General features: G+C 36.7%; 1 protein-coding gene across 1 annotated transcript; it reads right to left on the reverse strand.

Moving 5' to 3' along the window:
* Window positions 1-1,606: 1,606 nt before the first annotated feature.
* On the reverse strand, window positions 1,607-15,135 carry ak4 (adenylate kinase 4). The gene is made up of 6 exons (XM_046855547.1): window positions 14,957-15,135; window positions 14,623-14,774; window positions 11,644-11,763; window positions 7,804-7,976; window positions 7,298-7,416; window positions 1,607-2,204 (listed from the first exon to the last, which is right to left on the reverse strand). Exons 2-6 carry the CDS (start codon window positions 14,762-14,764, stop codon window positions 2,078-2,080), a joined length of 681 nt encoding a protein of 226 aa, XP_046711503.1. The 5' UTR covers window positions 14,765-14,774; window positions 14,957-15,135; the 3' UTR covers window positions 1,607-2,077.
* Window positions 15,136-15,637: the final 502 nt, after the last annotated feature.

The following is a 15,637-nucleotide window of genomic DNA, read 5'->3' on the forward strand; positions in this document are numbered from 1 at the left end:
AGTGTATCAGAAATAAAGTGACAGAAATTACTCAATCACATCCAGTATTGTTCAAAATAATAGCAGTAAAATGTGACTAACCAGAATAATCCAGGTTTTTAGTATATTTTTTATTGCTACGTGGCAAACAAGTTACCAGTTGGTGCAGTAGATTCTCAGAAAACAAACAAGACCCAGCATTCATGATATGCACGCTCTTAAGGCTGTGCAATTGGGCAATTCGTTGAAAGGGGTGTGTTCAAAAAAATAGCAGTGTATGCCGTTGACTGTACAAACTCAAAACTATTTTGTACAAACATTTTTGTTTCTAGGATTTAGCAATCCTGTGAATCACTAAACTAATATTTAGTTGTATGACCACAGTTTTTTAAAACTGCTTCAAATCTGTGGCATGGAGTCAACCAACATGTGGCACCTCTCAGCTGTTATTCCATTTCATGATTCTTTAACAACATTCCACAATTCATTTACATTTCTTGGTTTTGCTTCAGAAACAGCATTTTTGATATCACCCCACAAGTTCTCGATTGGATTAAGGTCCGGGGATTGGGCTGGCCACTTCATAACATTAATTTTGTTGGTTTGGAACCAAGACTTTGTTTGTTTACTAGTGTGTTTGGGGTCATTGTCTTGTTGAAACAACCATTTCAAGGGCATGTCCTCTTCAGCATAAGGCAACATGACCTCTTTAAGTATTTTGACATATGCAAACTGATCCATAAACCCTGGTATGCGATAAATAGGCCCAACACCATAGTAGGAGAAACATGCCCATATCATGATGCTTGCACCACCATGCTTCACTGTCTTCACTGTGTACTGTGGCTTGAATTCAGAGTTTGGGGGTCGTCTCACAAACTGTCTGTGGCCCTTGGACCCAAAAAGAACAATTTTACTCTCATCAGTCCACAAAATGTTCCTCCATTTCTCTTTAGGCCAGTTGATGTGTTCTTTGGCAAATTGTAACCTCTTCTCCACATGCCTTTTTTTTAACAGAGGGACTTTGCAGGGGATTCTTGAAAATAGATTAGCTTCACTCAGACGTCTTCTAACTGTCACAGTACTTACAGGTAACTCCAGACTGTCTTTGATCATCCTGGAGCTGATCATTGGCTGAGCCTTTGCCATTCTGGTTATTCTTCGATCCATTTTGATGGTTGTCTTCCGTTTTCTTCCACGTCTCTCTGGTTTTGCTCTCCATTTTAAGGCATTGGAGATCATTTTAGCTGAACAGCCTATAATTTTTTGCACCTCTTTATAGGTTTTCCCCTCTCCAATCAACTTTTTAATTAAAGTACGCTGTTCTTCTGAACAATGTCTTGAACGACCCATTTTCCTCAGGCTTTCAAATGCATGTTCAACAAGTGCTGGCTTCATCCTTAAATAAGGGCCACCTGATTCACACCTGTTTTTTCACAAAATTGATGACCTCAGTGACTGAATGCCACACTGCTATTGTTTTTTAACACACCCCTTTCAAGTAATTGCCCAATTGCACAGCCTTAAGAGCGTGCATATCATGAATGCTGGGTCTTGTTTGTTTTCTGAGAATCTACTGCACCTACTGGTAACTTGTTTGCCACGTAGCAATAAAAAATATACTAAAAACCTGGATTATTCTGGTTAGTCACATTGTACTGCTATTATTTTGAACAATACTGTACATCACAGGAATCCTGTAAAACATGACACCTGTCCTTTATCACTTACTTATTCCACATATAAACTTTAAAAAAAAACAGATTTGTGAAGATTCTACTTATTTCTAGTTCATATATTTAGCTGTGTTTCTATAAAACACACACAAAAAAAAAAAAAACATCCAGGTTAGTCAACAGGTATTCTACATCTGAGCTAATGATTTCTAAGACAGATGCAAGCTTTGCCATGTTTTTTGCAGAACCTAAAATAACACTTTTAACCTAAAATGATCCTGATAATTCACTGTTGATACACTGCATTTGATAGAATTTAAGGAATGATTCCTTTTTCAAAAAATGATGTGAATGATGTAATACAGTGATAACTGATCTTCTGATGTGTAGAATTGACCATTAAAAAAACATTAACCATTTCTTCAGTGGGTTGTGGCCCTCTGAACGTCTGCATGGTCTGTCGGGATCTTAGCACTCAGTAGTGAGCTGACGTATGGCCAGATGCGGTCCGTCTCTGTGTCAGAAAACATGTGTAGGATGCCTTTGGCCCTTTAAATGCACAAAACAACTCTAATGAATTTAATGTACAGATGTGAACATCACAATTGCTAAAATTACAAGCAAACGTTTCCCAAACCTCAATCGATGAATTTCAGATCAGTGTGTATATATATATATATATATATATATATATATATATATATATATATATATATATATTCACATAGTGTATGATCTATGAAATAAGCATCATGATATGATGTTTAGACCTAGGGTGTTTAGACCTAGCAATCTGTCTATCTACATAAATAGTATTTAGCATTTAAGAATATCTTCTCAAGTGACAATACTATAGTAATGAAACTTGGATATATTTTAGAGTAGTCAATGTGCAGCTTGTATAGCAGTATGGATTTACTGTCCTCTGAAAATAACTCAACATACAGCCATTATTGTCTAAATAACTGCCAACAAAAGTGATATAATCCACATATTCTATTCATCATGTTTTTGTCTGCTTGACAGGACTATATAAATTTGTGTATTTTGTATCAAAGCAATTAAAATTTGTTGCTTTAAGTACAATTCTCTCACTGGTAAAGACTTTTTGACGATTTGAGAATTAGAAATGTTGCTCTCAACAAAGATGGTCGAGGCTATAAGAAGATCGGTAACACATGGAAACTGAGTTACAGTACAGTGACCAAGGTCATACAGAGGTTTTCCAAGACGGTTTCCTCTCAGAACAGGCCTCGCAAGGGTCCATCAAAGAAGTTGAGTCTTCGTGCTGTGCTTTAGGTGCAGAAGCTGACTTCTTTGATAGATTTCGAGGCCTGTTCTGAGTGGAAACCGTCTTAAAAAAACCCTCAGTATGACCCCGACCATACAGAGGTTCATACAGAGTCATACAGAGGTTTTCCAAGACGGTTTCCACTCAGAACAGACCTCGCAAGAGTCTATCAAAGAAGTTGAGTCTTCCTGCTGTGCGTCAGGTGCAGAAGCTGACTTCAAAAAACAGATGCATGAGTGCTGCAGCATTGCTTTAGAAGTTACAGAAGCGGAAGGTCTGTTTGTCAGTGCTCAGACCATTATATCAGATCATTATTAAAAAGAGGCTGATGAGGGAACGACTGTTTTTAAGCCTCAACTATGAAGTAATAAGAGTGTCACGTAACCTTAAAACTGATTTTGCAATGTAAATGCTCAGCAGTGCCAACTCTGAATTTACCAAGCTTTCTTTGTAGGTCACCATTCATTTATTTTTTTTACTCCTCTTTGTTTCCTGGTTCCTACTGTGAAATCCTGTTTACTGATCTCCTGACCCTCTGCCTGTCTGTGAGCTTGAAGTTGGCTTAACCTTTGGACATGGCTTACTGATTACTTTTAACCTGTCTCAACTGCACTTGCATCTGTCTCAGCTCGATGGGTGTGAACTTATATTGCGAATTTTCAATGACATTATATATACCGTAAATAAAATGTACATTGGCAGATTGCTGTGGAATAAAAGAAATAAATTGTGGCCTACAATCGAAAAATGCAAGAAATTAACTCCAAGAAGTTAAAAATAAATAAATAAATACACATGGAGCAAAAAAATGCAGCAACTTCATGTGGTCATTCAACCACATGACTTCCATTTTCCTGTTTTAATGTTCTAATGTGAGATGCACTGTATTACTGTACTGGTATTTTCTCAGTACATCGATGCTGTGTTACTTAAATTCCCAAATTCTGTAGCAAGTAAATCCAGCCTACACATATGTCTAGACTGTAAAACATCTTTTTATTCAGTTGAAAAAAGCTAACATGACCAGACGTGACCTGACAAGCTCTGGCTATTCAAACTCAAACTGACTTGAACCACTGTTCAACTGATTCATACAGTTCTTTGATTCCCCTATACAGAGTAAAACCAGAGTGCTATTACTATAATGCTAAGACTGTTTGGTTGTTTTTTTTGAGCCGTAAACACATTTAGCTGAATTGCTTTAATCGGCATAGTAGAGAAAATGCATGCTATTAACATTTGAACAAGGAGTGCAAAACAACTTTGTAGGCAACGAAATACATCAACAGCTAACCAATAACTACAGATGTACTCAACTACTTAAATTTACTGTCCTTGTATTTCCCAGATACATCCATACTTCTAGTAATCTCCATGCAGCAGAGTTGCCAGAAAATAAATAATTGAAAACTTTACCAGCAGTAAATACACTATCAAATAAACTGTATCCACTAGAATAGATGTCGATGTAACCCAATATGACTTATGATTAAAATAGGGTGCAAGTGAACAAATGAAGGGAAGGTGGTAGCTTAGTGCTTAAGGTATTAGACTTTGGATCCAAAGATCATAAATACAAATCTCAAACCAAGCTCTTACTCCTGGGCCCCTGAGCAAAGCCCTTAACCCCATAGCTGCTCAGTTGTATGAATGAGATAAATCTAAGCGCATAAATCTAAGAAAAGCGCATTTGCCAAACGCCATAAATGCAGAAGAAGGGTTCAAGTTTTGTTCGAGCATACAACCAGGGCTGAGATTTGAAGTCATAACCTTCTGACTTGGAGCACTTCCCTGAACAAGCTTGATTATGTTCATTAGCATAATCTAAGCATGAAGAGTGTTTGTGTTCCACTAAAATAGTCACATAAATAAAGAACCTAAACATTACCTAAAACGTTAGACCCCCCCATAATCAATATTTGTAGTATTTTATTTAAATTTAATATATACTGTAAACCAGTGAATTGTTTAAGAAATATTACGTTGCAATCCCAAAAATAATAGGATGAAATTTACTGTCTTTTTACTGCCTCTGTTATAGGCTTTATAGGAAATTTGGTTAAAATAATTTCACACACACACACACACACACACACACACACACACACACACTATACTAAATTTAATGGAAATAGTTTTATATTAATATATATATAAAATTGAGTTTTATATTATACCATTAATTTATTTTAATTTCTAATATTTTATATTTATACTTTTTTACTATGTTGTGTATGCTTGATAGCCTTAATTATTGCTTGCCTTGGAAATTGATATAAACAGCAAATGTTGCCAGGTGCTCAAATGCCACTTTTTGTATGAGTGCAATACTTAAGAGCTGAGGGTTTCTGACTATGAGTTTTGGATTTCCCCTTAATAAACACCATGGAACAAATAACATGTTTAACATTTGTGGGTTACACATGCCCTTATGGCATGTGAAGATGTGGTGGTAGTAGAGGTGGATGGAGTTTACTATTCCTGTGCTTCAGTAAAGTACAAATACTGCTTAAATATTATTACAATAATATTTTACAATTCTACATGAGTAAATGTACATGCTGGATGGATTTAAGTATTAAAAGTAAAAGTACTATCTATTTTTTTAATAATTGATGCAATAATTCTCCTGTACATCAAACCTTTTAAAGAACGTTTTGTTCAAACTGTTACTACAGCACTGGAAGAACACAACCGTATTGAAAGTCTTTGGATGCAATTTTTCCTTCACTTGAACATGGAGATCCAAACCTGTTCCAGCATAACATTTTTCCCTGTCCACAAAGCCAGCTTCATGAAGATTGGGTGGTTGGAGTGGAAGATCTTGAGTGGCCTGCTATAGAGCTTTGACCTCAACCCTATTAAACACCTTTGGGATGAACTGAAACACTGACTGCACCCCAGGATTCCTCTTCACACACCAGTACCTGACTTTACTAATACCCTTGTGGAAGAATAAGCAAAATCTCCACAAACATACTCCGAAATCTAGTGGAACATCTTTACAGACGAGTGATGGTTAATGAAACAGCGAACGTAGACTAAATGTGGAATGGGATGGTTAAAAAAAATGGACATACATATCTTATGGTAGGGTTTTGTCCTTATAGTCTGTATAGCAGGTACATACAGAAGCAAGAGAGTGTAGGTTGAGAGAGCTTATTCTGAGCACAATTATAAAAAGACACTTGGCTGAAGAAGTGAAGTGTACTAAAAACACCTTAAATATGTTAGAAACTACGGTAGCCGAAAGGAAAAAAAAGATTCTCAAAATTTCGCTTACAGTTCAGAATTTCCCCCAGTCTTTTATTAACTCAGAATTAATGTCTGTCATGTTTCCTGGACCAATTTTGTTTACCTGGTTACTAATTTTTCATGTTCAACCATGTCCTATGTTTTCTCTTGCACTCATATGTAACCCTTAAATTTTTTGAATAATGATTACCCGTCTGACTGAAATGAACTATTAAGAACCAAACTTGAGAGACTAACATAAAACGTTTTATAAAGTGATGCTCTATGATTTGTTGGAGTTGTTACCTTTTCTCGTGATCAGATAAAATGTACACGTGATTCACGTGATTTTAATGAAAAATTTTCTTCAACCACGCTGATATTCATTAGTAGCCATAGAATCTAATTCTTTCACATAAAGGATTATGCGTGAAATTTATATTGACTATAGCTACGTCTATACTGATCCGGATAAACTTGAAAACTGCTTTTTTGTCAAGTGTCCACACTTTCATTTCCCAAACGTTTCTCACCCACAATAAAACATTTAAAAACAATTTCGTCCCTTTACTGCGCGTGAGCAAACCATAAGGCGCATCAAATCCGCCTGCCGTTTATTTACTTTCCGGCTTTTAGAAAGGTCATGGCAATGACTAACATGGTACATTGTTTTTGAAAGCCTCCGTTTTGTAAAAGACCTTTTTGAATAAATCCACTTTGAAAAGCATTTTTAAAAAAAAGCTAATTTTGCGTTGACCTGAGAACGCCGTCTCAGGGTGGGCGGAAGTTCAAAACGGAGAGAAGAAAATGCGTTTTCAAATGAAAAAGTATCAGTGTAAACATGGCCTTATTTTTCCACATAGTTTGATTTAATTCAAAGTGTGTAACATTATTATGACTTAATTAGTTTAAAAAGCAAACAAGGCTATTGCACCTTGTCACACTGTTTGATCAGTCTCTCTGAGAACCTTTGACTCTAATGTAGATTGTAAATGCTCTTTACGCTTGCTTTAAAAAACAGAGCTGTGGCCCTGGTCTGTAAATGTTGGGAGTCCATTTACAAAATTTGTGCCAACTTCTGGCTTTTGCCACATAGCAAACACCTCAGTAAACTTACCTGTATAAATCTATGACAGGCTTTGCCACGTCTTTGTAGTGCCTCAGACGGGCAACCAGAGCCTCTGGTTTATCATCTTCATGTTGAATCAGTGGCTCTCCTGTGATATCATCCACTCCCTAAAGCAGAAAGACAGAGAACACAAGGGCCTTGTTGTACACAAGTTCCTGAGGAAGTTCTGAAAAACAAGACTTGATAAGCCTACGGTCACTTTTAAGTGGTTTCATGTGCAGTTTCAGGAAATGTTGAAATTTAACTTTCTGTAAAGGCATCAATATAAAATAATATGTATGATTTATGATTTCTGTTTATGATATATGTATCCAGTGTATGTCATTTTTTTTTTATTATTTAATTCCTGGTGTATTTGTACCCACAAAATCTCGAATGTTTCTCCTCTGAAGAAAGCTACAAATTAATCCAATTTCATTTTGAAACAAAAAACACAATCAAATCGCAGGCAATATCCTTATTAATCTACAGTAAAGAAAAGAAGAGATGCCTACCTGAACACGGGGAGGGTTAAAGCACATGTTATACACCCTTCCACTGGCCGGGTGAATCCAGCGATGACGCAGTCTTTCCTTTAACGTTTCCAGGGGAATGTTAAGGCTAATGACAACATCAAGATCACAGGCACTGTTTAGTGCCTCAGCCTGGGCTAGGGTCCGAGGAAAACCTAGAGGGAAGGGCGAGCCAATAAAACTTTGCAAAACAAATAAAAAATAAATACTGAATAATAAAGAATTTCAGCCTTAAAGGTCAAGACAACTGAAAATCTTTCTATTCTCATCATTTAGAAGAAGAACGTTGAGCTTCCGATTAGATTGGTCTTAAAATTTCACTACAGGTCCAGCACTAGTAAACAATTGCAACACATTCTTCTGCAACACCACTGCATTTCATAACATGTAAAAAGATACAGAATATTTTTTTAGATCTCGCTTTTGTGCCATCAAATCATTACACCACATCTTTAAGCCTAAGACTAAAGTAGAGTGTATTCTGACGGACACACATTTTTTGTTTTTTTAAGGGAAATCAAGTAGCAATGTTTATAAACCTTGAAGCAAATCAGGCTGAAGTTGTGCCAACTTGATTCTATGTCAGGCCCCACCCTCTTCACTCCACCACAGTGTTACAGCTGATTTTAAACTGATTACAGAAATTTTACTAAACATGCAATCTGGCTTTGCCAAGTACTGTCTTACATCCAATTTAACACCAACACAAGTATTTTGGAAAGTATGAATTTCTCTGCTGTGCTAAAAAAGCTTGTAACTCAGAATTTCTTATCTTCCACTCCGAAAAAGCCCAGGAAGTCCCCTCAATTTGCAATAAATGTCAAAAACTCAGAGTTCGGAACATGATGTCATGTCAATATGGCTGCTCGCACTGTGCGTACAGTTCCTGCCAAAAGTTTAAAAACTCAACAACTCTCTTATTGTTTTAGACGCCATGAAGATTTTTGTTGAACAAACAAATATACAGTTGTGAGACTTTATTTTCATTTTAAAATCCTCTCTTAGCATGAATAACAGCTTTTTTTTACACTCCTGGCATCCGGATAGTTTATCCAAATCAGCTGGAATACTTTGCAGTGCCTCTTGTAAAACATGCCAAAGATTTTCTTCAGTTGTTGGATATTTCTTTCTGACCTTGTGATAAAGTTTATCCCAGAGTAGTTCAATAGGATTTAGGTGTGGTGACTGGGCAGGTCAATCCATGACACATAACACTCCAACCGACTGTTTTGCTCTCTAAATACCGCTAACAGAGCTTGGATGTATGCTTTGGTCATTTTCTTGTATGGTGAAGTTCATTCCAAATAACCTGCAGTCCAGATACAATTACATGGTGTTGACCGTGGAATGGTAGCCATGTTGATTCAAGATTCCCTTCACCCAGAATAAGTCTCTATAAAAACAAACCTCAACCTCAATGTTTGAATGTGGTTGTGAAACAGTCTCCTAACATCATCTCTTTCTTACACAAGTTCTTCTGTTAGAGCCAAAAGAAATCTAATTTGGTGTCATCTGTCCTTAAACGTTTTTCCCATTCGAGGTCATTCACTGTCCAATTCTTGTGTGTTTTCAGATCAACCTGTGCCTTTGACCTTGTTTCTTGCATATAATCAGAAGGAACTTGTTGGTGTCTAAAAAATGATAAAAGTCTAGGTGTTTCCAAACGTTTTACAGACACTTTATAAACTATTACTATAAACTATAATTACAGCCATTTGTCTGAATGTAGTATTTTCTATTACTCAATCAACTGAGACACACTGACCATCAAAAACGTCATACATCATAAATTCTCATAATATCGTACTGTTATCATAATAATCACTATTATTGTTAACAAAATGAACACCTCCATAGAGGCATCCATGTTTATTCCTCTTGTGTACCAAGCATGAAAATGCATAATTATGAGTTTAGACATCCCACACTGTATATCCCTGTACTATATTATTATATTTTGGGCAATATCTCTTTTTCTTGAAATAGATAACTTAAATCAATTAATTAATTTAATAATTTTAATTTAATTTAACCTTTATTCGTCCCACAGTGGGGAAATTTCTAGTTTTTTCGCATATCCCAACTCATCTGGAAGCTGGGGTCAGAGCGCAGGGTCAGCCATGGTACGGCGCCCCTGGAGCTGATAGGGTTAAGTGCCTTGCTCAAGGGCTCAACAGTGGTAGCTTGGCTGTGCTGGGGCTTGAACCGCTGACCTTGTGATCAGTAACCCAGAGCCTTAACCACTGGACTACCACTGCCCATATATATAAACATATATTTAAAAACTAGTTTGAATTTTGGGGGTGTTTTCTTGAAAAAGCCCTAAGGCAACCTTCTAGCATAAATATTGAAACTCCAAGCCCATTTGAACTTGATTCCCCACCTGAGGAACAATAGAATTGGCTGCTGTTTTTTTGTTGAAGCGAGCCAAAACTGCTCCTAAATGGATCGAAAGTAGAAGAAAGAACGATCCTAATGATCTTCATGTTCCAGTAAAAAAACAAACAAAAAAAAACCATCAATAAGCTAAAAGCATTCAAATAAACACAGGCTGATGTGGTATATTACTTTAGTTCAGTCTGCAGTATCTCAACTGGTATCAAATAATCCGTTCCTGTTATCATTCACAGTACAGCGATTATAAACAGTTACAACACTACACTTTTAGGATTATATTGTGTAGAGCAATCTGCCATACAAGTCCCAGTCCTGTAAATGGTACCAAAGAAACAAAGAATAAAATCTCAACCTGCTCAGGGCTCACATTCTAGAAAAGTTTAAGAATTTAACAGCAGTGTGGCATAAACAGTTGCTTGAAAGTTTTTGTACTCTACTTAACAAAATATTATATTATACAAAATATTATAATATACAAAATATTAAACATTCGATATTTTCCACATAAATATGGCCTTAACAATAATCAGGTTTTCACCAATACTACATATACATGTAAGAGGCAGAAGTATGTAAAACTTTGCTTTCGGTAATAGTGTGACCTATTTGTGCTGCAAAAATGGCTACTTCACATTTCCAGTAACTGTTGATATGTGGAATTTTTTTGGTAAGATTTTAGCCCATATCGCAGTACAAACAGCTTTGACACTGGAATGTTGGTGGGTTTCCTCACATGATCTGCACACTTCAGCTCCTTCCACAACATTTTTCTATATTCTACATTATTACCTGACACACATTAACTTCTCTGTGGGGTCAGGAACCGACAACATTCTAAAGACTTCACAAACTTAAACAGACACAATGAAGCAGAAAATGTGGAGAAATCAGAAGATTTGAGCCACGAAATACAATATAGTTTTCAATTGTTCCTCTATTTCAAGTTTTCCTGTGCCTTTAAAAAAATGCTTATCTGGGTTTGATGAAACACTGCAACATGCTCGTCCCTACCCGATTATATTATCCTTTGGATGATACTGGAAGCTAAATCAAGGACAAATACAACTATGAGTATCAACAAATCCTCAAACATGGTGCAGGTTTTACTTATTCCTTTTTAAAAAGAATTTAGTATTTCTTTATAAAAAGTTGTATATTTTATAGAACTGAAGCAAATAATAATACTGAAATACTTTTCATATGGACCACAATAGGTTATCTGCATTTAAACAAAGACACATTTTTGTACAATAAATCAGGCACAATGAACAGTGAACTGAATGTCTGTTCAGTTGACAATGTACAAGCAATTATGAAAAAAAAAAAACAATTGTAAGGTATACATGCTATAAGTATATAAGTTTAAAGCTGTAAACATTTTCAAAATATACAACTTTAGAAGTATAATTATCATTTATACTGTACCATCCAAAAGCCAGCTGTGGCGGGTCATTTCCTCAAGCCGGGGAAGCATCAGGCGGGTCATCACATGGTCTGGCACCAAAGCACCTTTCTCTATGTACGTTTTAGCCAAAATTCCAGCCTCTGCAAGGACGGATTAGATTAACAACATGGACCAATATGAAGACCTCATTATGAAAGTACTATACCATAAAACTTTCTTGATTCCTGGAAACAGAGCTTTATTTTTTTTTTTTCTATTATATTCAAATTGGTATCATAGACATAGGCAATTAAATCCACAATAATGCATCAAATCCATGAGTTTGATAAAACAATTATAATAATTGGACTTATGCTTATTGGTAATCATTACACATTAATATTTCTTTCTTTGTTTAATTTAGTCTGACTGCACAGTTGTTGTTGCTGATGTAATGGAGGTTTAAAATCTAGCTAGTGTTTTTACAAATTCACTGTGGTTTCAAAACGCAAATGTTTGTACCAATTGTTCATTATTTATGTCTGTGTTAGTAGTCAGACTGGTTATGTTCAAATTGCTGTAAATAAGTGTGTTATTGTGTATGCATTGTGCCATTGTAATGGGCCCGTCCACGATTTATTTCCAGGATCTTACCCAGGGATTGGATCCACCGCAGCCCTGACCAAGATAGAGTGGTTACTGAAGATGAATAAATGAATGAACACAATTTTCCCCAGAAACTGTAAGGTATTAAGTGTTATTCTCTGCACCAGTGATAGCATGAGCTATAGACAGCTTTCTTAGAATGTAGAGCCTCAGATTGAACATTTTACTTGCTTCCCTATTCAAGAAGTCTCTATACAATGGAACACTTTCTAGCAAAATATAACTTTATAAACTAAAAGAAATCCTTAATGCAGAGTTAACCTTTCTCATTTATCATCAACTCATTTTTAACACATTTTGTTTTATGCAAGGAACTACATTTTGAATGCATTCCTTTCAATGATCACTGGGCTGTTTCTTATCCTTTGTACACCATGGCCTTGTTTTGAAACATGAAGGCTAATCTGAAAAAAATACAATATAAACCAAGTATGAAACATTTTGAAAAAATAATATGTATGGAGACTTTGTGGGTACACTGTTTTGCATGCTTGCACAAATCTTTTAAAATAGATATACCACTGTAAAGATGTGTTCGGAAAGGTTTAATCCATTTTTTGTCGAAGATTATCTCTGAAAGTGAGATTGACATACACTATATAGAAAAAAAAGTATTCGGACACCTCACTTTTCCAGTCATATGTGGGTCTTCACAAACCTGTCAACAATTTTATAGAATGTTCTCAACACCACCTTCATAAAGAGGTAGAAGATCTTGAGTGGCCTGCTATAGAGCTCTGACCTTAACCATACTGAACACCTTTGGGGTAAATTGGAACGCTGAGTCCTCCTCACCCCACATCGGTCCCTGACTTCACAAAAGCCCCTGTGACTGAGCACATACATCTCCACAACCACATTTCAAATTATGGAGGAACAGAAGAATGGAGGTTATTATTTATTATTAACAGCAAATCAGGACTAAATGTAGAATTGCATTTTGGAAAAACACAAATAAATATTACAATGAAGTGTCCCAAACTAATATATACATTTTGCTTCTTAATGTCAACTGTTTCTTTCAAATCCATCCAATCATGTTCTTAAAACTCCGGCTCTACAGTGTTCTTTTGAGTAGAATGTCCATACAAACGAAAGCATTCAAGATTTAAAGACACATTTAACAAACATTTTACACAGTACAAAAGTAACTATTACCTTTGATCATATTTTACAGATTTTCCAGGTTTCAGCTAGTCAAAAATAATAGTTATTATTTGCTATTGCATAAGTAAATATCTCAATTATTATTAGACAAAAGAAAGAACAAGGTCACATATCAGGAGTTGTTGCTTCATACCTCCACACACTTTTGTTCCCTGGAAAACTGAGTCTATATCAAGTCTATGTCAATGTGCAAAACGCAAATTGCAATATAATTTAAGTAACAGATGATGTTAGTAGTGATCGCCTGAGCAGAGACCTTTACTCTCAGGATTCAGACATTACTTGTGCAACAAAAAAATAGACTAAAGGCCAAAATACTACATTTAACTCCATTTAATTAAATGAATGCTTAAGTTTCATCTAAGCGTGACTGCGATACATTTCTGCAGGCCGAAGGACGTGTAAATGGCAGAATATTAGGAAACAAATGAGCAAATATTGATGATCTCTCCCTGCTCTAATAATACTGATTCCAGTTCTGTGCTTCACGCTGTGGATGAGGTGCACCAGCTGCAGCAGACAAATAAATAATGACTAATCTCCCCTTTCCCATTTCCTTTCTTAAAACAAGCTATTTTTGACAAATAGTGTGCACCCATACTTGTGTTTGGTTTGTGTGTGTGTGTGTGTGGTAATTTTACATAATTTCAATCATCATTTTACCCTTGCATACAAGAACACTACTCTATATAAGTCAAATTCAATGTTTTAAACCCACTCCTGCTCATTTTCTCACCAATGATTTTGTTGTGATGGAAATGAAAACCTTTATATTTTCCTTCATATTTTTTCCTTGCCCAGGCGTGCACTAGATTTGGAAAGTTGCATCTTATTTAATGCATATTGCATGCATTCAATTTTTCCCTAGGTTTTGGTTGCTGGAGCTCGTGCACGGGGTTCTTTGCGGGGAAAAGAAAGAAAGAAAGAAAAAGAAAAACTTAAGTGTTCATGCTCTGAACGCGCGTCAGTCATTACAGTATGATAAACGCCGGTCTACTTTAAAGTTACGACGCTACGAGGTCTTGCTATCCAGCACTTTCTTTTTGCGCGTGCAACGTTAATCTGGGGCACGCGCGTGAGTTTTTTTCCACGGTTGCGTGAGGTTTTGCACGCACGCTCGCTCACGCACGCGCGCGCACAGGCTGACATAGGAGAACTGGTGTATATGTGGGTGGAAATCCACGCACCCGTATTAGCCGTGATGTTCTGGCGCAGAAAGTCACCGCTGGACAGATGTTGCAGGCCGAAGATGCTCGCCACCCGCTCCGAGATGGTGCCTTTCCCCGAGCCCGGAGGACCCAAGATCACGGCTCGGAAAAGCTTCGACATCTCCCTGAAACTGGAGAGTTAGAAGCGCTCCATCAGATCTTTATCTCCACGCAGAGCATATTCCGTTACTTCACTGCACTTTTCTACTCTAAAGCAAAATCTGAGTGACTTTTATACTGCACAGGAATGAAACACTGAATAAGGAAATAAGTGAGAAATAAAGGGAAGGAAGGAAAACCACAGTAAACCCACCCCCAACCTGGTGTGCACTTTCTGATTCAGAAAGAAGAAGAAGAACCAAAAAAAAAAACTCTCCAGTGTTTTCTTGCCGTTTTCACCACCGCTTTTCTAAACGCCCTCCACCCAGGCCGTGCTGGAGAAGGTGGGGTCTACCCCCGTTCTCTGCAAATGAATGGACGAGAAATTTCAACGCCTCCCAGCTTCATCACACACTGCTGAGACCAAAACCTGCAGGAGAAGCCAACACAATGAATCATGGGAGTTGTAGTTGAAGTACTTCATGAAGTTTTAGATAGATTGGTAAATCATAACACACACAAAGACAAATACAAGTCAAGTTTATTTCTATAGCACTTTTCACAACAGACATTGTCTCAAAGCAGCTTTACAGAAATCAACAGTTAAGGTGAACGGTGTGTATTCATCCCTGATGAGCAGCCGTGGTGACTGTGGCGAGGAAAAACTCCCTTAGATGTTATGAGGAAGAAACCTTGAGAGGAACCAGACTCAAAAGGGGAACCCATCCTCATTTGGGTGACATCAAGAGTGTGATTATAGTCTTTAAACAATACAGAACACTGGAGAGTGAGAACTTGATCACTGGAGTGTGTGATTATGAGTAATGTTCTTTCTACAGTATTATACAGTCATTGTGGTTTTAAAACTAGGAGCTACTGAGCAACTCAACATTTG

Source organism: Silurus meridionalis, chromosome 1 (genome assembly GCF_014805685.1).
Source record: "Silurus meridionalis isolate SWU-2019-XX chromosome 1, ASM1480568v1, whole genome shotgun sequence".
Lineage (NCBI taxonomy): Eukaryota > Metazoa > Chordata > Actinopteri > Siluriformes > Siluridae > Silurus > Silurus meridionalis.